At 41.1% G+C, this 23,485-nt stretch overlaps 1 protein-coding gene across 1 annotated transcript in view; it reads right to left on the bottom strand.

The window, feature by feature from the left end:
* Window positions 1–1,998: 1,998 nt before the first annotated feature.
* The window catches only part of LOC146634767 (NACHT, LRR and PYD domains-containing protein 3-like), a 27,314-nt gene continuing 5,827 nt past the window's right edge, over window positions 1,999–23,485 (bottom strand). Inside the window, exons 7-11 of the mRNA XM_085378597.1 lie at window positions 23,134–23,307; window positions 10,560–10,733; window positions 7,268–7,441; window positions 2,734–2,780; window positions 1,999–2,558 (exon numbers count right to left, since the gene is read on the bottom strand). Coding sequence (XP_085234723.1) covers window positions 1,999–2,558; window positions 2,734–2,780; window positions 7,268–7,441; window positions 10,560–10,733; window positions 23,134–23,307 — 1,129 coding nt within the window. The remainder of the gene's footprint in view (window positions 2,559–2,733; window positions 2,781–7,267; window positions 7,442–10,559; window positions 10,734–23,133; window positions 23,308–23,485) is intronic.

Raw genomic sequence — 23,485 nt, 5'->3', positions numbered from 1 at the left:
CAGGGCGAATGTGTGCCAAGTCCCTCAGGATTTAACCAGAGATGCTTCAGCCTCGCCGATTAAGATGACCCTATTAAGCTGCCATTTGATCTCAAATAAAGCATTTGCCCTCAATGAGCTTTTGATTAGGAATAACTTGGATTTTAAGTTCCTAACCAAAACTAAGTGGAATATGGTTTTTTTTTTTTTTTTTTTTTCATTTTAATGAACTGTGCCAGGCAGACCGTCATTGTCTAACCACACTGCATCTTTCAGGAGATGGAGTTGGGTTGGCTGTTAATCCCCATGGATTAACATGGACATTACATGGCTCACTAAGTGATTCTCTGCATTTAACCCATTCACTCAGTAAAGCAGTGGGCAACCATTTTGCAATGTCTAAAATTTCTAGATAAAGTGGCTCGTCTTAAAATCAGGAAAGCCAAAACTGTCTAAAGAGCTTGGAAAAAAAAGCGTCTGGACTTCTTTAAGTTGTTTGAAGGTGTTTCACCTCTCATCTGAGAAGCTTCTTCAGTTTTAGGGTCAAATAGTGCAGAGTCCCAGATTAAAGCCCTGTGGGGGTGTCCCACCGAGAGGGGCAAAAGGGCCCCCTAATGATACTCTACCTAATCACAGGAGCCCAGGTGTGAAAGCCAACACTGTTAAATCCTGCCCTGGTTTACAGAAGCTATCCACAGCTTTAGGCAAGTTTGCCGTAAAACCTGTCTGTCTAAGGCTTCCTCAAATCATCTTCAAGCAGTCCAAAATGCCGCATCAAGGCTTTAACCTGCAGTCATAAATTCTCCCAAATCTCTCCTGTGTTAAAATCCTTGCACTGGCTTCCGGTTGGGTACAGATATCAGTTTAAAATTTTTACTTTTACATTTAAGCCCTTACAAGGTGAGGCCCCCACTTATATCATTGTGATTCTTCAACCTTACTCTCTATACCGGATCCTTAAATCCATTAATAGTGGTCTTCTAACTATTCCAAAGACCCGTTTGAAAACAAAGGGGGATCGTGGTTTTCAAACCCAAGCTCCTACACTGTGGAACAGTTTATTCCCTGCCCCCTTCCCCCCACTATGCACCATTGACTCTGTGACTTAGACAGGCATTTGGTTAACTTGGGTTACTTACTACTTACTTGCCTCTGTGCTTCATGTTCTCTCTGTCTCCCCTGTCAGCCATGTCCCCTTATGAACTTTGCGTCTCTATGCCTGTCTCCCGCTTCCTGTTATCCTTTGAAAGTCTCGTGTCCTGTGTTCAGTGTTTTGAGTTTTGCTTTTCCTCTGTGTCATTACATCTGATTAGTCTGAACTGTGTTTCCACCTGTTCCCAATCCTCTTGTTATCCTGTGTTTAGTACCAAGACTTCACCGAGTTCTTTTGATTCCTCAGATGCATCCGATGGAAGACAAAACACTGCTCAGTAGACCATTTATCATTTTATTTATCTTTCATATTACTTTATGAAGGGAGATGCATCCTCCATGACACGTTGCAGCGGATCTCAAAATGGTGGTGTGCCCCTAACAGTTTTATTACAGAAGCTCTCTCATTCTAGTCTAAACAGTGTCTCAGTAACTTTCCACTAAAAAATGCTCCCCTGTTATCTACTTTTCCCCGGCAGGCATGAGCGAGAGTCTACAGCATTCCACTTCCCAAGGACACGTAGTCTAATGCCTTTATTTTTCAGGGCTGTGTCTACTTAATACTACACTATATGGTTATATGGCATTTTAGTTAATATAAAGCATAGAATTGAGGCACTTCAAATAATTTAATCCCAAAACCTGCCTGTGTATTTCAGTCCTTAGTCTTCCCCATTTGTTGTCATGTTGTGCACCCTTACTGCTGTGTGTTTCCCTCGTGCTCCTGTCTAAATCTGTAGTTTCCACCAATAAAGCTGATGTTCTCAGTTAACTTCGCCTGTTCCGGCGTTTGGGTCCTACATCCTACCTGCCACACAGCCAAACCTTGACAGTTCCTTTAACAGGAGGACACTCTTTACATTCAAGTCAGCACAGAGACACTGAGGAACCACTACGATGAGGCCAGAACCCAAACCCAGGATAAAGAGTTTGAGTGAATGTGGTGTTGAAGGTGTGGAGGTGGATCAGAGTGTCAGAGGAGACTCTGTAGAAGGACAGAGTGCCAGCAGGACAGTCCACATACACTGCTACTCTGTTAGAGACAGAGGAGGAGGAGGAGGCGGAGGAGGAGGAGGAGGAGTAGATGGATGTTTCTCTGTTATTGTGACAAACAGATTCAGGACCATCATGAGAGCAGATCAGGCACCAAGACTGATCATTCCCTCCAAACAAACAGTCCTTACAGCGTCCCTTTCTTCTGATTCTTTGGTAACTCACTGATATATCAACATTTCCTCTCCACTCAACCTCCCAGTAACAGCGACCAGTCAGACCATTTCTACACAGCAGCTGATAACAGTTTTCAAATCTGTCTGGATGATCAGGATATGACTGAATCTCCTCCACACATGTCACTTTCCTGTTGTTGTCAGAAATTCTGAGGTATTCGTTGGCTGTGTTTGTGTCGATTGTGAGTTGACAGGAATCTGATGGAGAGAACAAACACAATCCAGCTGCAGTTATTGATCCATCATCTGTTCATTGATTGACACTTTGATGATGACTCCTGACATCAGAGATGTGAATGAGTGATGTGACAGTTTGAAGATGGTTGAATGTGTGCTGCTTTGTTTTCATGAATCACATTAAAAACACACTTACACTTCCTCAGACCTGGTGTCAACCATCGTTCTCCAGCAGGCTCCACCCTGAAAGGAGGAGGGGGGTCAGACCAGCACAGTGTCGTTCAGCATGCACACATGGACATTACATGGCTCTCGTACACATACTGTTAGACACTGATAAAGGAACAGTCCAACATTTTCACAAATACACTTCAATCCATACGCGGATCAACCTGCTGATGATTTGGACTGATCCTGGATCTGTAAGTTCTTTGAAGTAATGGTTCGATCAATTGTCAATTGCTGCTGCTAACAAACTCAGTAAAAGGCCAGTAATGTCGTGGGGATGGAGCTGGACTATCTTAGGGTTCTTATGGAGAGGCAAATGTTATTCAGGATAAAGACAATGCTGGATAATTTCTCCAACCCACTCCATGACGTGCTGGCTAGCCACAGCAGCACGTTCAATGAGAGACTGAGACTACTAAAAAGCACCATTGAACAACAGGAAATCATTCCTACCTGTGGCCATCTCCCTGTACAACTCGTTCACCTAACACACTGTATACTGCTATAACTACACTCTTTTTGCACATGCTCAGATATTTATTAGAAAGTGACATAAATATATATATATATATATATATATATATATATATATATATATATATATATATATATATATATATATATATATATATATATATATATATATATATATATATATAGTGGCAAGGGAACAATAAGAGAACAGCACCACCAAGGCTGGAGACGGAGCAATACTGGAAGAGCATATGGGAGAAGGATGCAACCCATAACGGCAATGCTCAGTGGCTAGAGGATCTGAGGGCAGACCACAGCGACCTCCCTGAACAGGGTCCAGTAACCATCACAGTGGCAGATATCCAAGAAAGGGTTTCCAGTATGAAGAGTTGGACAGCACCAGGGCCCGACATGGTTCACGCCTACTGGCTGAAGAAGCTGACTGCACTCCATGAGCGTCTGGCAGCACAAATGAACCAGCTGCTAGTTAACGAGAGACACCCGGAATGGCTAACTGAAGGGCGGACGGTCCTGATCCCCAAGGACCCCAAGAAGGGACCGGTCCCCTCCAACTACCGACCAATAACCTGCCTCAGTACTACATGGAAGCTCCTGTCAGGCATCATATCGGCTAAGATGAACAGGCACATGGGTCAATACATGAGCGGGACACAGAAAGGAATTGGCAAGAATGCCAGAGGTGCAAAACACCAGCTACTGGTAGACAGAACAATCAGCCGAGACTGCAAGACCAGACTGACCAACCTGTGCACTGCCTGGATTGATTACAAGAAGGCCTATGACTCAATGCCCCACAGCTGGATACTGGAATGCCTAGAATTGTACAAGATCAATGGGACCCTAAGAGCCTTCATCAGGAACTCAATGGGGATGTGGCGTACAACACTAGAGGCCAACTCCAAGCCCATAGCACAAGTTACCATCAAGTGCGGGATCTACCAAGGAGATGCTCTGTCCCCACTGCTGTTCTGCATAGGCCTGAACCCCCTCAGTGAGATCATTAACAAGACTGGCTACGGATACCGACTACGGAACGGAGCAGTTGTCAGCCACCTCCTGTACATGGATGACATCAAGCTGTATGCCAAGAGTGAACGAGACATCGATTCACTGATCCACACTACCAGGCTATACAGCAATGACATTGGAATGTCGTTCGGACTGGAGAAGTGTAGTCGGATGGTAACAAAGAGAGGGAAGGTAGTCAGAACTGAGGGGATTGAACTACCAGAAGGCAACATTGCAGACATAGAGGACAGTTACAAGTACCTGGGGATCCCGCAGGCAAATGGGAACCATGAAGAGGCCGCTAGAAAGGCTGCAACCACCAAGTACCTGCAGAGGGTCAGGCAAGTCCTGAGGAGTCAGCTGAATGGTAAGAACAAGATCCGGGCCATCAACACATACGCCCTGCCCGTGATCAGGTACCCTGCTGGGGTAATAAGCTGGCCAAAGGAGGAGATAGAAACCACTGACATAAAGACAAGAAAGCTCCTGACCATGCATGGAGGGTTTCACCCCAAGTCCAGCACCCTGAGGCTGTACGCTAAGCGGAAGGAAGGGGGCCGGGGACTGGTGAGTGTCAGCACCACAGTCCAGGATGAGACAAGGAACATCCAAGAATACATTGGGAAGATGGCCCCAACTGACCGAGTGCTCAGTGAATACCTCAGGCAGCAGAAACCCAAGAAAGAGGAGGGAGACGAGGAACCATCATGGAAGGACAGGCCCCTGCACGGTATGTACCACCGGCAGATAGAGGAGGTGGCTGATATCCAGAAATCCTACCAGTGGCTGGACAAAGCTGGACTGAAAGACAGCACAGAGGCACTAATCATGGCAGCACAAGAACAAGCTCTGAGTACAAGATCCATAGAGGCTGGGGTCTATCACACCAGGCAAGACCCCAGGTGCAGGCTGTGTAAAGATGCCCCAGAGACAATCCAGCACATAACAGCAGGGTGCAAGATGCTAGCAGGCAAGGCATACATGGAACGCCATAACCAAGTGGCCGGCATAGTGTACAGGAACATCTGTGCCGAGTATAACCTAGAAGTCCCGAGGTCAAAATGGGAGATGCCCCCAAGGGTGGTGGAGAATGACCGAGCTAAGATCCTGTGGGACTTCCAGATACAGACGGACAAAATGGTGGTGGCTAACCAACCGGACATAGTGGTGGTAGACAAACAGAAGAAGACAGCCGTAGTGATCGATGTAGCGGTTCCGAATGACAGCAATATCAGGAAGAAGGAACACGAGAAGCTGGAGAAATACCAAGGGCTCAGAGAAGAGCTCGAGAGGATGTGGAGGGTGAAGGTAACGGTGGTCCCCGTGGTAATCGGAGCACTAGGTGCGGTGACTCCCAAGCTAGGCGAGTGGCTCCAGCAGATCCCGGGAATAACATCGGAGATCTCTGTCCAGAAGAGCGCAGTCCTGGGAACAGCTAAGATACTGCGCAGGACCCTCAAGCTCCCAGGCCTCTGGTAGAGGACCCGAGCTTGAAGGATAAACCGCCCGCAGGGGCGTGCTGGGTGTTTTTTATATATATATATATATATATATATATATATATATATATTGCATATATTGTTCTATTTCTTACTTCTTGTAGTGTCTGTTTTTGTTACTGTTTTTACTGGAGCACTGTAACCAACACAATTCCCTCTAGTGATAAATAAAGTATTCTGATTCTGACGATTCTGAATTGTCACAGCAAGAAATCCAAGTCAGTTATGACTGAGGATGCTACTATTATCTCCAAACACATACTGAGAGGATGTAGTGTTTGATGGAGACCTCAATCTATAGTCCCTTTTCAATCAGTACCTTCTTGGATCGTCTCACTATAGTTCATCAAGGTTTTCAGGGTTTTCCATTAGGTACCTGGTACCAGGTGCTTTTTTAGTACCCATTCCACCAGGGTTCTGAGCGATCCAAGCAGGTACTAAAATGTAACATTATGAGACTGCATACAATTAGCTTTTCAATAGTGATACTCGATGAGCCACTTGTGAAACCCTGCAATGAGGGAAATGGCTACAAAAACATTGCCGTATTCCCCGGGTCTCTCTACTGGTTTAGGCAGAATTTAATCAGTCATAGTTTAGTCTGTCACCTATATTCAGTGTTCAACACTGTAGCTATCTGATAACTAATACATTCCAATTAGAAGCAGAGAGCATGTCCAGCCTGCCATGCTTTTTCAGTGGTACCGTGTATCTGTGCTTAATAGGAATCAACTGTAACTCTTATCATCATTTGTAATCTGGTTTCTCTTTGATGGATTTTCTGATCATCAAAAACCTGCATCAAACTTACTTGTAGATTCTGTTATACTTGGGTTTCTTATATTTCTGTTTTTCTCAGTTTCTCGTGTTTCACAGCATTAAAATAAATCATGATACATCAATGTAATGTTGCTTCCCCTATTAAACATAACTGTGTTCAGCATTCCACACATTCAGATAATGTAATGATTGCGTAGAAGTAACAAAAGAAAAATTCAATATTGATAAATGGTAGATGAGGCAAACAGTTTCTGATTAGCTCATAAGTGAAAAAGGTAAGAAACATATCTACAAGAATAATTTCTTCTAAATAGAACGCAACATAACAGTGTGTATGTGTTAGTCCCCGCAGGGAAATCTCTGCTCTGCATTTAACCCATTCACCCAATGAAGCAGTGGGCAGCCACCAATGCAGCGCTCAGTGTTCAGTGGAGTCGAAACCCCAAGCTTCTGATCATGGGGCCACCACTCTACCTACAGAGCTATCCCGCCCCTGAACTGAGCTACCCCCCACACCCACACCCCTGCCTAATTTGGCAGTTTCAAGACAGATTTCCCTCTATCATTTATGAATTTATCATCCAAGTAGACTAGTATTTCTTTTCTGAGTAAAGAAAAACCTACTGTGTGTGGTTGCTCAGATCATGTCTGTGGGACCTGAGTGAAGGACACATAAAATGTTTCCTCTTCTTCCTCCTCTATCAGACATTCTCTCCATACCTGAGGGTGTCCAGTCTCCAGCCTGGATCCTTCAGTCCAGCTGACAGCAGCTTCATTCCTGAGGCTCCTGGATGATTGTAGCTCAGGTCCAGCTCTCTCAGACGGGAGGGGTTGGAGCTCAGAGCTGAGGCCAGAGAGGTACAGCCTTCCTCTGTGATTAGACAGCCTGAGAGACTGCAGACACACAAAACAATACATCTGTGAATAATTAACCAGAACTTTAATACTTAATGTTCAGGAGCATTTCTAAACTCAAAAATATCCTGTCATCTAAAGGCCAGGAAACTGTTATCCATGCTTTCATATAATCACGTCTTGACTATTGTAACTCTCTCTATCTAGGCATCTGTCACTCAAGCCTGTCCCGCCTGCACTCGAACTCTGCGCTCCTCCAGTCAGATGCTTTTATTAGTTCCACGCTCCCAGTTCAAATCTGAAGGTGACAGGCTTTCTCCATTGCCGCCTCGAAACTCTGGAACAGTCTTCCCCCTTTCATAAAATCCTCTTCGTCCCTGGAAGTCTTCAGATCAAATCTGAAGACCTACCTATTTTCCAAGGCTTTCGGATCTCTCTGACACCCCTTTTATTCTGTTTCAGCTACCCTGGTCTTTTATCTCATTGGATGATGTTTGCATGTGTAGACACGTATACATGTATTTTATGTTCACGTATGTGCTTGTGTGTGAATGTGTACATTTTTGCATACGTATGTGCATATTTGCATGTACACTTTTTTTTTTACAAAAATATATGGATGTCTCACAATGTTTCTATGTTTTCATCTTATCTATTTTAATTATTATTATATTTCTCTGTTCAGCACTTTGGCTGACACCTGATGTCTTTTAAATGTACTATATAAATAAAGATGACTTGACTTGACTTGACTTGACTTATTGGGGAAAACAGGATCATCACACTGTCTTGGAACTCTGGCATGCAGTCCATTTTGCTCAGTCTCTTTCTTATGGTGGACTAACACCATCCTCAACTGAGGCAAATGAGGTTTGCATTTCTTTCAATGCTGTTGTGGGGTCTTTTGTGACCTCTTGGATTAGTCATTGCTTCATTTTTGGGGTATTTGCAGTCAACCAGTTGCTACTCTTCTATGTTTTCACCATTAGTGGACAATGGCTCTCTCTGTGGTTTGCTGGAATTTCACAGCTTTAGAACTGGCCTTATAACCTTACTTGATATTTAAATTTCTTTGAAGATCTGAAAAGTTTATGTGTGCCCAATGTAAAAATAATAAGAAATCACAAAGGTGGCAAACACCTTTTCACAGACGATAAAAAGAAAATAAAGAAACCCCAACAATCCACCCAGCAATAACACACTTCCCCAGCAAAATTTCAGACATTTCTTTTAACATGTTCTACCATGGCATAGTTAGGAAGAGAAATGGAGCATGAGTAACTTTGACGGAAGACTATGTGAATAGTGTTGTGGAGGTGAGGAAAGTTTCAGACAGGATTATGCAGCTGAATTTAGAAATGAAGGGGGGATGATGAATGTTACGGAGGCAGAGCCTTCAATTTTCAGGCCACTCTTCTCTGGAATGGCTGTAATTGGAAAAATCACCATCATCGTCCAATGGCCAGTCCAGCTTTTGTGCTATATATCGGTTGTTAAATTTAGCGTGGAAATACTTTACAAATATTCAGAGATGAACTTACAGACTTGCTTTACTTCTCTGGGATAGCTTTCTCTGATATGAAATACCAGTTTGGAAGCAAGTAGCGAGGCTCCAAATGCTTTCAGTGTAAAGTAACTCCAGACGGCCGACAGGTCTCGCACGCCACAGGCGCTCAATCACGTGACGCATACTGGTCTGACATGCTAAGGTCATGAGCTGGGTTACGCCATGTCGCATGTTATCTAAGTTGCTTTTGTGCTTAATGGATCGGATTACATTTTTTATTCCTTTCCGATATCCGATCAAGTAATTTAGGTCAGCATCGGACTGATACCGATACATAATATCGGATTGGTCCATCCCGAGTTGTAATCATTTTCTAGATATTTAAATTTTCAGAGACAGTCAGGCTTTCATTAATTACTTGTATGCCCAGACAAAGGCAGCTCTAAATTTGTATTTATGAATCCCAGTTAGTGCACATGTACTGTTTGTGAATGCTGCATAATATCACATAGAAAAAAAATCCTCTTATTACCTTGCACAACTAATGTGATCATTTAGACAAAAATATCCAAGAATTTCTTTCATGTCAAGCATTCTAAAAGACTGTGAAATGGAGATCCCATAGAAGCAATATACAGATATATTAATATACCTGTATATTGCTTGTATATACAGATATATTAACCCTTTAAGACCTACCATAGAACCAAGTCTGCCAGAGCTTACTATATATTTTTACATGCTGTAGTGCCATTTTTGGGAGCATTTCAAGTTGCTATACATCAATACAACTGTTATAGCCCAAAATTTAATAATATGTCTGTATTAAGTCCATAGTAACTACATAAATTGCAAAAAAGTGCAATGAACTACAAAGAAATTAAAAGTTGTTTTTTTTTTTTTTACATAGATTTCTACTTAGAGAAATTTAAGAGGTTTATCCTTCAAAACTGTAAATACAAAAAAGTTGCAAAAAATAGTTTACAACAACAGGAAATTTATTTTGAGTGTCTTCATAGTTTTATTTTTGAAATACACCAATTTTTATATACTCTAGAAAAAACGAAAATAAATCGTATAATGTAAATTTGCAAAGAAAACAGCATGTGCATAAAACTAAACTATTTAAAGCAGTGTAATTTGAGTTCTAAGCATCCCAGAAACTATTCAGAAAAGGATGAAGTAAAACATGACTTTTAAAAACACCAGTATAGGCTTACAATGCATATATGTAAAAAAAACGACATTTTCCGCGAAATGATGTCACTTCCAATTTTGGGCAGGTAATGGCGGACATGCGATAGTTCTCGCTGACGTCTATGTCAATGTAGGACGTGTTATGACCAGCTGATCGGATCGGCAAAGCGGCAAACTGTGACCTAGGACAAGCTGATGGCATAAGATGTAAGTACAACTACTCCAGTTTCATATGCAAAAAAAAAATTATTGCGCTAGCTTACGTGGTTTCGGTTCTACAGGGATTTAAAAATAGTTACACAAAACGCAGTGTGCCCGCTCCGACCGGCTTTAAAGGGTTAATATAAATACAATCTCTGTCTTGTTTTGGAAATGGCGATAAAGTTCTACATGAGTTAGATTTTTGACTAATGGTGTGAGTCAGATTTTAAAGTAGCATGAGTGAAGCCTGACCTGAGAATTTCCAATACACATTGTTGACTTCTCACTCCATCACACAGAAGCTTCACTCCTGAATCCTGCAGGTTGTTGTTACTCAGGCCCAGTTCTCTCAGACCAGATGACTGAAAGCTGAGAACTGAGGACAGAGTTTCACAGATCCTTTCTGAGAGGTTACAGCCACACATTCTGAAAATATATTAACAAGACGACAAAAGACACTGGCGTTAAAGTGTGTTCAAGCTGCAGCGAATACTTACTGTAATATTTGGCAATATTAAGTTTTCTTTGATAAATGGCTATATGAATTGTATTTTTTTTATACCATATGCACTTATACAACCTCATAACATCTGACTTGTTTGTATGGACAGCTTGCATGTTTTGGAAGGAACTATGAAAGCTGAAATGTATATAAAGACTTTAGAGCAACATATGCTTACATCCGGATGACATCTATTTCAGGGAAGTATTCACCAGGGCAATGCAAAACCACATACTGCAACTATTACAACAGAATGGCTTCGTCTTGCATTGACATTGTGAGGAACCTTGGAGTCATTTTTGACCAGGATTTCTCCTAAATTGGCTTCCCTTCATAGGCTCGCTCTCAGAAGACACCTCCCCCTTTTGCGAGTGTGGACGCTTCATCTCTTTGCTCCTTCATCTCTTTGCTCCTTAAATGCTTTTCTTCTTTTATTTATTTTTATGCTGATTTTTTCCCTTTTTTCCGTATGAGCTTACCTGCGATAGCTTCTGGACACTTATAGATCATTAGGACTAAAGTGTCCTTAACAGAAACAGCAACATTTTTATAGTTACCTTATCCTCAGCGCTCCGTGTGTCTGTGGCCTAGACACAGCTGAAGCCTGATTACAGCATCTGGGCACCGAACAGCCTCAATAGCCTGGAAAGGTGCTAACCGCTAGGCTAACTAGCAACAAGATGCCTTCCCTCTCCACAGATGACTACCACAGCCTCCTGCAGAAGATTGCAGTACTGGAGACAAAAATTCATCGCTTAGAAGTAAACGTGGAGGTAAATGGACTGTGTGGAAATGAAACAACCTTGCCTTTGATTCAAAACAATGGCGATGAGCAAGCTAGTACACAGCTAAGGAGCACAGATAACATGACCAAGAAAGTAGACTCTGTGCATTATTATAAATCCTCAAGTGATAATCCCCCCTTGGACTGTCGTGGTGCTAAACCAAGACATAAATCATGTCTCCTGGAAGGGGGAGGACACATCACGGGCAGAGCACAGCGAGCTGAAATCTCTGAAACCGACTGGCCTTCACTTCCTACGAGACAGAGAAGCTCTTCTACCCCTGTATACGAGAGGAAACAGGACTGGACAACCGTGAATAGGAAGATTAACAACAAACCTCCAAAACAACTGAATGTGAAACTGCACAACAGATTTGCTCCACTATCAAAGGACCCTGGATCTATATCGGACAACCATCCATCTAAAAGCAGCGAAGTAAGGTCTGAAAATCTGTTGATAAGTAAAAGACCACAGGGAAAGCTAAAGGCTAGGCCTGAAACTCTGATTGTGGGTGACTCTGCCGTAAAGGATGTACAAAGGATGTGCGGTAAGAACACTAAAGTCCTCTGCTTTCCTAATGATATGGTCAACAACCTGAAGGAGAGAATTCTTCAAATTGCAGATGAATATCCGACTGTGACAAACATTGTTCTGCATACAGGGTCAAACGATGTGTCCAAACAACAGTCGGAGGTTCTGAAACGGGACTATACTGGATTACTAAATACTGTAAACTCTCTGAATGCAGCTGTATTCATCAGTGGACCTGTACCGCCGGTTAGAGGAGGAGACGAGAGATTCAGCAGGTTGTTTACATTGAATAAATGGCTTATATCAGCATGTACTGACCACTCGGTGCATTTTATCAACAACTTTATTATTTTTTGGGAACGCAGGCATCTGTTCAAAGCAAATGGATTTAATTTTAACAAGTCAGGGATGAAACTGTTCACCTCCAACTTGTTTTATTCCATACGTCATCCATCTGTGCTTGGTGCCAAGGCTGAGATAAACGAGGAGTTATCTCATAAAGAGGAACAAACAGTACTCCAAGAACAGACAAAGCCCAGCAGAAACCTTGAGGAGGAGCTCCATTTGCCCCCACCTGGGAAGAGCCTCAGAAAGGAGAGACATCTGAGGCAAGAAGAGGGGTCCCTATTTGCCTCCAACTCTCTCAACAACACCAACGACCAGGACCAGGGACCACGATCTTCCCCAGTCCCCCAAACCCCTGACAGGCCATCACCCTCCTCCCCCTCCCTTTCTCCCTCCTCCCCACACCTGAAATTCACTGAGGAGATGATGGAGCGGGTCAATGCTGGGCTCAGATCTACCCCCCGGCCCAATCCCTTTTTGTCCCCCATAAACCCCCCACCAGAGCGGCCAAAGGTTCGCCATCGAGCCCCACCCTCAACAGAGCAATCGAAGTCACATTGCCCAGCCTCGCCCCCCTTAGTTCCTCCTTACCACCTTCATGCTCTGTCTCCGCAGTCTGATGTGTGATGTGTGAAGGGTCCGGGCAGCAAGGATTATGGCAGTGGTGACTTTTCCCAGGAGAAGCTGGGACCCTGTTCACTAGAAGGTTTTAAAATCTCTGTACTTTTAGGTGACAGAAGAAGACATGTGGCCTGGTCAAAATACAGAGAGGTGCACTGTAAAAGATCTTTAAACATAGTAAACATACCTTGTGTGCCACAGACTGCTCCCAAACACGAGGGGACAAGTAATGCCTCTAAAACACTTAAGTTGGCTTTATTAAACGTTAGATCTTTAGCTGGGAAAACATTTTTAATTAATGATTTAATCACTGAGCACAATCTTGATTTTATGTTTTTAACTGAAACTTGGTTGGACCAAAGTAACAGTGGAGCTGTTCTCATCGAGACGACCCCTCCTAACTACAGTTTTATCAGTGAGGCCAGGGTGAGCAGGAGAGGAGGAGGGGTTGCTGTCTTATTTAATGAATCATTTCAATGTAAGCAGCTATCTCCTGGAAGTTTTCAGTCTTTTGAATATGTGGCTTTACAGCTGAAGGCCCCATCCAAAGTTGTGTTTCTTAATGTTTACAGGCCTCCCAAATACTGCACAGACTTTTTTAATGACCTTAGTGAACTGCTGTCTGTGATCTGTGTTGATTTTGACTGTGTAATTATTGTTGGGGATTTTAACATCCATGTGGACAACCCTCAGGACAAAGGGACCAAAGACCTGAGTAACACTCTGGGCAACTTTGGGCTGACTCAGCATGTAACAGAGGCCACACATAATAGAGGACACACTCTTGACCTACTGATCTCCAAGGGCCTGAGCATTTCAAAGGTTACTGTGTCTGATGTGGGCGTGTCTGATCATTACTGTGTTTTCTTTGAAAGTAAAATCTCAGCCCACATAAATATATCAACAACAGTGATTACAAAACGGTGTATAACTGAACACAGTAGTGCAATTTTTAACCAGGTCTTCCCATTAACACCTGACCTGTCCAGAGGGTCAGTCAATGAGCTCGTCAATAGCTTCAATGCTAACATTTTAAACGTAATGGACACTATTGCTCCCATTAAGGTGAAGGTTATCTCTGGAAGGAAAAAGTCTCCATGGAGAAACTCCACACTGGTGAAAAATGAAAAAAGAGAGTGTAGGAAAGCTGAGCGCAGATGGAGAAAAACAAACCACCAGGTTCACTATGACATCTATAAAGAGAAACTTCACAATTATAATTTACAACTGAGGAGTGCAAGGAGGTCCTACTTCTCTGACATCATCACTAAAAACAGCCATAATGCTCGGGTCTTATTTTCTACAGTTGACAGGCTAACAAACCCTCCTGTGTCAGTGGCAGCTGAACTTCATTCGACCATGGCCTGCAATGACTTTGCCAAATTCTTCACTGAAAAAATCCAAAAAATTAGACAAACAATTAGTACATCAACAGCAGATCCAGGATATGTACTGTGTCCACCAAAAAACTGTTTAAACACCATGAAACAGTTTCAACCTATTAACAGCAAAGACCTGGAGGACATCTTAGGTCAACTGAACTCCTCCTCCTGCTGTTTAGATGTCCTGCCAACAAGTTTTTTCAAAAAGGTCTCAAAGACTTTAGAGTCAGACCTGTTACAGATCGTCAACTTTTCTTTATTATCAGGTGTGTTTCCAGAATCACTAAAAACTGCTGTAATAAAACCTATACTGAAAAAGGACAATCTTGACAAGACACAAATGAACAACTACAGGCCGATCTCAAATCTCCCATTTTTAAGTAAGATCATTGAAAAAGCAGTTTCTCAACAGCTCAGTTACTTCTTAAAACAGAATAACTGCTACGATGCCGTCCAGTCAGGTTTTAGACAGAACCACAGCACTGAAACCGGTCTGACCAAAGTGTTTAATGACATATGTCTGAATACAGACAGTGGAAAAATGTCAGTCTTAGTTTTACTGGATCTCAGTGCAGCATTTGATACAGTTGACCACAACATATTACTCAAACGACTGGAGAACTGGACAGGTCTGTCAGGAAATGCACTAAACTGGTTCAAGACATACTTAGAAAACAGGAAATACTTTGTATCAATAGATAACTTCACATCTGAGCAGACAAGTATCACATGTGGAGTTCCCCAAGGTTCCATCTTGGGACCCCTTCTGTTTAACATTTACGTGCTCCCACTGGCACAGGTTATAAAGAACAACAAAAATAAACTATCATAGCTATGCAGATGACACACAAATATATATCACAATGTCACCAGGAGACCAAGGTCCTGTACAGGCTCTTGGTAAATGCATTGAGGAAATTAATGACTGGTTATGCCACAATTTTCTCCAGCTAAACAAAAACAAAACTGAGGTAATAGTCTTTGGCGCTAAAGAAAAACGATTACAGGTCACCAGAGAACTTCAATCTATACATCTAAAAACCACAAACCAGGCGAGAAATTTGGGTGTAGTGATGGATGCAGACCTAAACTTAGAAAAACACATTAAGACAATAACCAAGTCAGCTTACTATCACCTCAAGAATATTTAAAGGATAAAAGATCTGATGTCTCAACAGGACCTGGAAAAACTAGTCCATGCATTCATCTTTAGTAGGCTTGATTACTGTAACAGCATCTTTACAGGTCTACCTAAAAAATCAGTCAGACAACTACAGCTCATTCAGAACTCTGCTGCTCGAGTCCTCACTAAGACCAAAAAAGTGGACCACATCAGTCCAGCTCTGAGGTCTTTACACTGGCTGCCTGTCCGTCAGAGGATAGACTTTAAAGTTCTAATGCTGGTCTATAAAGCTCTGAATGGTTTAGGACCAAAATACATCAGTGACCTCCTGACCCAGTATGAACCTTCCAGATCCCTCAGGTCATCTGGATCAGGTCTTTTATCAGTTCCCAGAGTCAGAACCAGACACGGAGAAGCTGCATTCAGCTTTTATGCTCCTTATATCTGGAACAAACTCCCAGAAAACCTCAGATCAGCTGAAACACTCAGTTTATTTAAATCCAGGTTGAAGACTCACCTATTCTCAGCTGCATTTGAATAAAGCACCAAATCCACACTTTTAAGCTTAAATTTCAAAACTTACATTAACTACTGATTTTATCTACTGTTCTGATTTTATCTGTTTTGATTTTATATACTGTTTTGTTTGTTTGTTTGTTTGTTTGTTTGTTAATTAGTTAGTTTGTTTGTTTGCTTGTTTTAATCAATTTTAAATCATGCTTTTTATTTGTTTTTGTTTCTGTCTCTGTAAAGCACTTTGACTGTTCTGATTTTATCTGTTTTGATTTTATATACTGTTTTGTTTGTTTGTTTGTTTGTAGAGCTCTGGGTAGCTCCCCAGCTGGGTCTAGACTGGGTCTAGAGAGTATTTTAAATTCAGGGAATTTAAAATAGAAAGTAGCTCGTCCGCAGAAGGACTGGTAGCTCCCCTTTTGTGGGTTTAGAGCTCTGGGTAGCTCCCCAGCTGGGTCTAGACTGGGTCTAGAGAGTATTTTAAATTCAGGGAATTTAAAATAGAAAAATAGCTCGTCTGCAGAGGGACTGGTAGCTCCCCTTACGATAAAGGTTCGGATCGCGCGAACAGGTGTGAATAACACAACCTAGACTGGGTCTAGAGAGTATTTTAAATTCAGGGAATTTAAAATAGAAAGTAGCTCGTCCGCAGAGGGACTGGTAGCTCCCCTTACGATAAGGGTTCGGATCGCACGAACAGGTGTGAATAACACAACCTGTGCCAGAAACACGACGCTGATGAGCCTCAACTGTCGCTCCAACAACAGTATGCGACACAGGAGCATGCAAAACAGTTTTGAGGCAGCCACCTAAGAATTTCTGGTGGCAGTTTGTCTGTTAATTAGTTAGTTTGTTTGCTTGCTTGTTTTAATCAATTTTAAATCATGCCTTTTATCTGTTTTTGTTTCTAATGTCTCTGTAAAGCACTTTGAATCACCTTGTTGTTGAATTGTGCTATACAAATAAATTTGCCTTGCCTTGCCTTAAATCCAGAATTGAATTCAATATCCTGCTCCTCACATTCAAAGTCTTAAGGAATCAGGCCCTTTCTTATCTTGATGACTTTATAATACCATATCACCCCATTAGAGCAATTCGCTCTCACTCTGCAGGCTTATTTTCTTGAGCCACGGGGCGATCGTGGCTCAAGAGTTGGGCATTCGCCTTGTAATCGGAAGGTTGCCGGTTCGAGCCCCGGCTTGGACAGTCTCGGTCGTTGTGTCCTTGGGCAAGACACTTCACCCGTTGCCTACTGGTGGTGGTCAGAGGGCCCGGTGGCGCCAGTGTCCGGCAGCCTCGCCTCTGTCAGTGCGCCCCAGGGTGGCTGTGGCTACAATGTAGCTTGCCATCACCAGTGTGTGAATGGGTGGATGACTGGATATGTAAAGCGCTTTGAGGTCCTTAGGGACTAGTAAAGCGCTATATAAATACAGGCCATTTACCATTTATTTGTTGTTACTAGAGTATTGAAAGTAGAATGTGAGGCAGACCCTTCAGTTTTCAGGCTCTTCGGTGAAACCAGCTTCCAGTTTGGATTCAGGAGACAGACACTACCTCTACTTTTAAGATTACAGTAGGTTTCAAACTTTCCTTTTTGCTAAAGCATATAGTAAGGACTGGATCAGGTGACCCTGAATCCTCCCTTAGTTATGCTGCAATAGTTGTAGGCTGCTGGGGGAGTCCCAAGGACTCAACATGAAACCCAACATGAAACCCAAGGCACAAAACATGCAATCTTGAGTTTGTTCAAAGTCATAACTGCATTTACTTTCAGAACAGAAATTGTGCTGTGTGTTCAAAGAGCACATGCTTTTGCTCATGACACATAAGTACACCAAAGTGCTTGCTCATATGAGGTCATATAAGTGTTGGATTTTTTCTTTCTGTATGTATTATTGTAGGGTCTACCTTACAATGTAAAATGCCTCAAGGTGACTGATGTTGTGATTCGGTGCTGTATACATTGATAAACAGAACTGAATCAAATTGAACATATATTATTATGCAATGGGAGTGTGTTTAAATTTAACATTAAAATTAACAACTGCATTGATTTAGTAATAGAAAGGTTGGACACTTGCGGGACAGTCACTGAATCTGTTGTTGCATTTGGAGTATCCATCTCACAGTGCAATATTATAAAAGCAGTCAGACAAATATACAAATATTAGCTGCAAGTCCGGCCAAAAGTAACCGTGTTTGACTGTGATCATTGCTGCTATGACTGTTACTGACAGTAATTGGCATGCACCGGACAGTAGTGTTTCACTGATATTTCTCGCACATTACATTATGGCAGAAGGCATAAGCACATAAATTGTTGTTGCATTACATGAAAAACATCGCAAAAATGACCACAACTTATCACCCAAAGATAGTTTTCATTCAAGAAACACACTTACTCGTGAATGAAACTGACCGGATAAGGAGGAGATGGCCAGGTCAGGCTTTCTTTAGCCACTTCTCAACACATGCTAGAGGAGTGGCAACACTTATTCATAAATCAGTACCCATGTGCATTAAAAAAACCATATTGGACCCCGCAGGGAGATTCATTATATTACAATGCTCCGTGCTGAATCAAGATTTAATATTAGTTAATGTATATGGCCCTAATATTGACGACTCCAGTTTCTATAATAATCTATTTCTCTCTATTACAGACCTCCACGGTGAGATAATTATTGGGGGGACTTTAACTGTACCCTAGAGCCCAGGCTTGATAGATCATTAGGTTTAGACTCTTCCCATCCAAAATCTAGACAAGCTATACAACACTTTATGTCTGAATTGAATCTTAAAGATATTTGGAGATTAAAAAACCCAACAGGGAGAGAATATTCTTGTCACTCAGCCAGTCATAACAGCCGCAGTCGCATAGATTATTATCTTATTTCAAACTTTCTCATCTCCAGAATTAACAGCTGTTCATATAAAAGTGTGCTTATATCTGACCACTCAATGACCACGCTTAACTTCTCAGTGACAACAGCTTTTAGACGTAACCCTATTTGGCGTTTAAGACCACACTGGCTACACAATCAAAAAATTTTGGAATATGTAGGCAAAAATATTGATGACTATTTCTACTTTAACAAATCTGAAACTACAGCCTCAATAAGATGGGAAGCTTTTAAGGTTTTTATTCGTGGACAGATGATGAGCTACACTAAAAACAAAGCAAATAAAAATTATACTGAGATGCTGGACCTTGAAGGCCAAATAAAAGAAGTGGAACTTGAGATAAACCTGAATGACTCTAAAGAAAACCAACAAAAACTTTTAAGATTAAGAGCAAAATACGATAAATTAACTACCGAGAAAGCCTCAGCAGGATTATTTAGACTGAAACAGACCTACTACGACCAAGGGGAAAAGGCAGAAAACTTTTGGCATGGCGCATAAAAACGCTATTGAACGAACAAACAATAAATGAAATTAGAACTGCAGACGAAAATACCACAGATCCTCATAGAATAAATTAACTCTTTGAACACTATTATTCACAACTATATACTTCAACAGGAGACACGACTCGAGAATCACTAGAATCCTTCTTTGAATCAATAAGTACTCCTTCACTTTCTGAAGAAGCTCGATGCGAATTAGACTCTCGGTTATCGATGAATGAACTCTCCACTGCAATTGATAAATTAAAAATGGGAAAAACTCCCAGCCCAGATGGAATTCCACTAGACCTTTTCAAAATATTTAAAGACAAATTAATATTTCCTCTGTACGACATGCTGGTGGAAAGCTATGATTCAAAAGAACTTCCCCCCTCCTTGCGTAATGCACTTATATCGGTATTCCCTAAACCTGGGAAACCGCCTACAAAATGTGAATCTTATAGACCAATCTCACTAATAAACTCGGACACCAAGATAATAAGCAAAGTATTGGCAAACAGACTTGAACGGTACCTCCATCTTCTTGTTGATAATGACCAAAATGGGTTTGTAAAAGGCCGACAAACACAGCATGGGATTCGCAGAGTACTAAATGTACTTTACACAAACTCAGAACAACTAGATATGGCTCTGCTTTCCTTAGACGCAGAAAAAGCTTTCGATAGGGTCGAACATAACTATCTCTATGAGGTACTATCTCAATTCGGCTTTGGCAATTACTTTATGACCTGGGTTAAAATATTATATAATAAACCTATAGCCTCAGTTAGAACCAACAATATTATATCTAGACCATTCTATCTAGGTAGAGGTACACGTCAAGGCTGTCCCCTTTCGCCTCTTCTTTTCGTCCTAGCAATAGAACCATTGGCTATTGCGATAAGGAACAATCAAAACATCTCTGGCATTAGAACAAATAATATTGAGTCCAAAATTGGATTATTCGCGGATGATATTATTTTAATGCTGTCTAAATTAAAGAGTTCAATTCCTCAGCTACTTAAAACAATTAACTTTTTTGGCAATATCTCCGGTTATAAAATTAATGAATCCAAATCGGCCATCCTCTTTTTTAATCACTCTGAAAGAATTAAACCACCTATTCAAACAACGTTTCAAATCGCCAGAGACAGTCTTTCCTACCTAGGTATAAAAATTACTCCAAAAATTAACGATTTGATAAACGCAAATTACTCTCCTATTATCAAATCTGTTACTGGCTTAATCAACAGATGGTCTACACTACCAATCTCGATGATTAGACGCGTAAATATTCTCAAAATGAACATTCTTCCAAAATTTCTATACCTCTTTCGAGTCATTCCTCTCAGCCCTCCAGATGACTTTTTCACAAAGGCAAAAACAATATTCAGTAAATTCATTTGGAATAACAGACGAGCTAGACTGCGTCTCTCGCTACTATATCTCCCGTATGATAGAGGAGGTCTCTGTGTTCCAAACCTCAAATGGTACTACTGGGCTGCCCAACTCTCTGCCGCCTCATGCTGGTTTTCAACAACTACCTTACCCTGGGTAAATTTAGAAAGGTCAAGTACTACCCCCTTACCACTCAGCACTTATTTGTACTCTGCAAAATATAAAGATCTGATGAAAGATACATCAAACCTCTTTGTTAAAAATACCATTCGTGTGTGGTTTGAAACACTCAAGTTTAAAAATGAAATACCAGTACTATCCCAATTTTCACCTATCTGGGGCAATAAGGCCTTTAAACCCGGTTGGAAAGATTTGGGTTTTAAACTATGGGCAGACAGAGGCCTGTACAAAGTCGCAGATCTATTTGACAAGGACACCTTAATATGTTTCAAGGGCTTGACACAGAAATTTGACATTCCAACCAAACATTTCTTTAAATTTCTTCAAATCAGAAGCTTCATTTCAAAAACTCAAAAATCTCTAACATTGCCCACGCTAAACTCATTAGAAGATATAGCAATAAACCATCGGCTGAAGAAGGGTTTAATTTCTCGCTTCTACAATAACCTTAGAGACGGCTCCCAAATATCCTCAGAAAAAGAAAGACGTGCATGGTGTCAAGACTTAGAGTGTAGTATAACTATAGAGGAATGGCAAAAAGCTTGTTTGAAAGCCCAAACACAATCTATAAACACTCAATTTAAACTAATCCAATACAAATGGTTAATGAGAACATATATTACCCCAACATTACTAAATAAATTTGATCCCAAAACTCCGGACATATGTGTTAAATGTGGGGAAAAAGGCACACTGATACACTGCCTGTGGAACTGCTCAGAAATTCAAAAGTTTTGGAAAGAAGTTTTAGAAATAATTGCACATATTACAAGTGTCAAATTGGATCCATGTCCTAAAATATGCATCCTAGGAATTTTCCCTGCTGAAATTCAGCTGAGCAAAACTAACCAAAAAACCACAACCTTCTGCCTATTACAGGCGAAATACAGTATAGCCAAATCATGGAGATCCACTAGCAGACCACACTTGAGAACTTGGTTATCGACACTGTCAAAATCCCTTGCTCTGGAGAAACTTACATCTATGATAAAGGGTAAACATGCTTCCTTTAAAAAAATGTGGGGAAATTATTTGTTATTTTTGGAAGGTGAGGAAATGATTGACAATGTATAGAACTGATGATTCTATCCATTTAACCTGTATGGAGAAGCAGCGCCGTAGCTGCTAAAGAAAACCTGGGGAACCTGCGAATGCTGATCTACTAAATAGAAGGACAGGAGAAGGGATGTGAAATTAAATGGATTGGAAACTGAAGAGGATGCAGTTTACCATTACAACGACTAATCTGGACGCCTCTCTAACTAACATGATATTCTTGGATTAAACTCCAGCCCGAAACCCTGGAACAAAGCACTTAAACCTAATGTCTCAATATGTTGTACCTGCTTGATTTTCTTCTCTCTGGAGCACCATCTGTAAACCCTTTTTTTTTATTTTATTTATTTATTTATTTCTTGTCGTTGTTGGGGTTATCTTGGGTTGTATACATTTTTCTGAATTATTATATGTATGATTTTCATGGGAGAGTATATATAATATATCCTTATGTCCTCCTAACATTAATTATTTACGATGTATAGAAATTATTATTACATATTCAGTTTTGGTTTTTTTTGTTTGTTTTTTTTTTCTTTTTATGGTTGATGGAAAAGCAATAAAGAATAATTTTTTAAAATAAAAAAAAATGACCACAACCTCTTTGCATCAGAGTCAGGCAAATAATTGGACAGAACTTGAACACCAAAACACCACAACCTTGATGCCCAGTCGTCTTCAAACTGTTTTGGAAAGAAGAGGAGCTGCAACACCATGGTAAACATGGTGTTTGTCCCAGCAATTTGAGACCTGCAGCAAGCATCACAATTGAAAATTAGCTCATTTTGTGCAGAAAATTGTAAATATCTTACTTTAAACATCTGTTCTGTTATTTAAGTTCTGTCATGAGTGAAATATTTTCTTATGTGAGTTGAAAGTCTTGATTTTGCTAATTTTATTTATATTTTAAAGAACTCACACACAGATGAAGCACTAAATTAGCCTTCTTATTTGGTATTTTTATCAGCTATCAGAAGAAAAAAAATATCACTTGACCTCACCTGACAGTTTGCAGTGCACAGTCTGGCCTCTCTAGTCCAGCCAACAAAGGCTTTGCTCCTAAATCCTTCAAGTCATTGTTACTCAGGTCCAATTCCATCAGAGTGGAGTTCTGGAAGCCGAGAACTGAGGACAGAGCATCACAGCTTCTCTCTAAGATGTTACAGCCACTCAGCCTGAATAATTATGAACAAAAATACAAAGTCTATCAAAGTGCTCAAATACATTTTTGTACAGTGAGGAGTTGCTAGTGTGCATGTTATTTTATGTTGTTCCAAGATGGGTATTAGTCATGATTACTCTGTGTGGAAAAGGGTACAAATATTGCAAATTACTGTGACTTGGACTGAAGTG

Source organism: Diplotaxodon limnothrissa, linkage group LG3 (genome assembly GCF_057381915.1).
Source record: "Diplotaxodon limnothrissa isolate DT_005_m linkage group LG3, D_limnothrissa_male_GT1.1, whole genome shotgun sequence".
Classification (NCBI taxonomy): domain Eukaryota; kingdom Metazoa; phylum Chordata; class Actinopteri; order Cichliformes; family Cichlidae; genus Diplotaxodon; species Diplotaxodon limnothrissa.
Note: the sequence above shows the minus strand (reverse complement) of the source record. Positions and strands in the feature narration are given on the sequence as shown.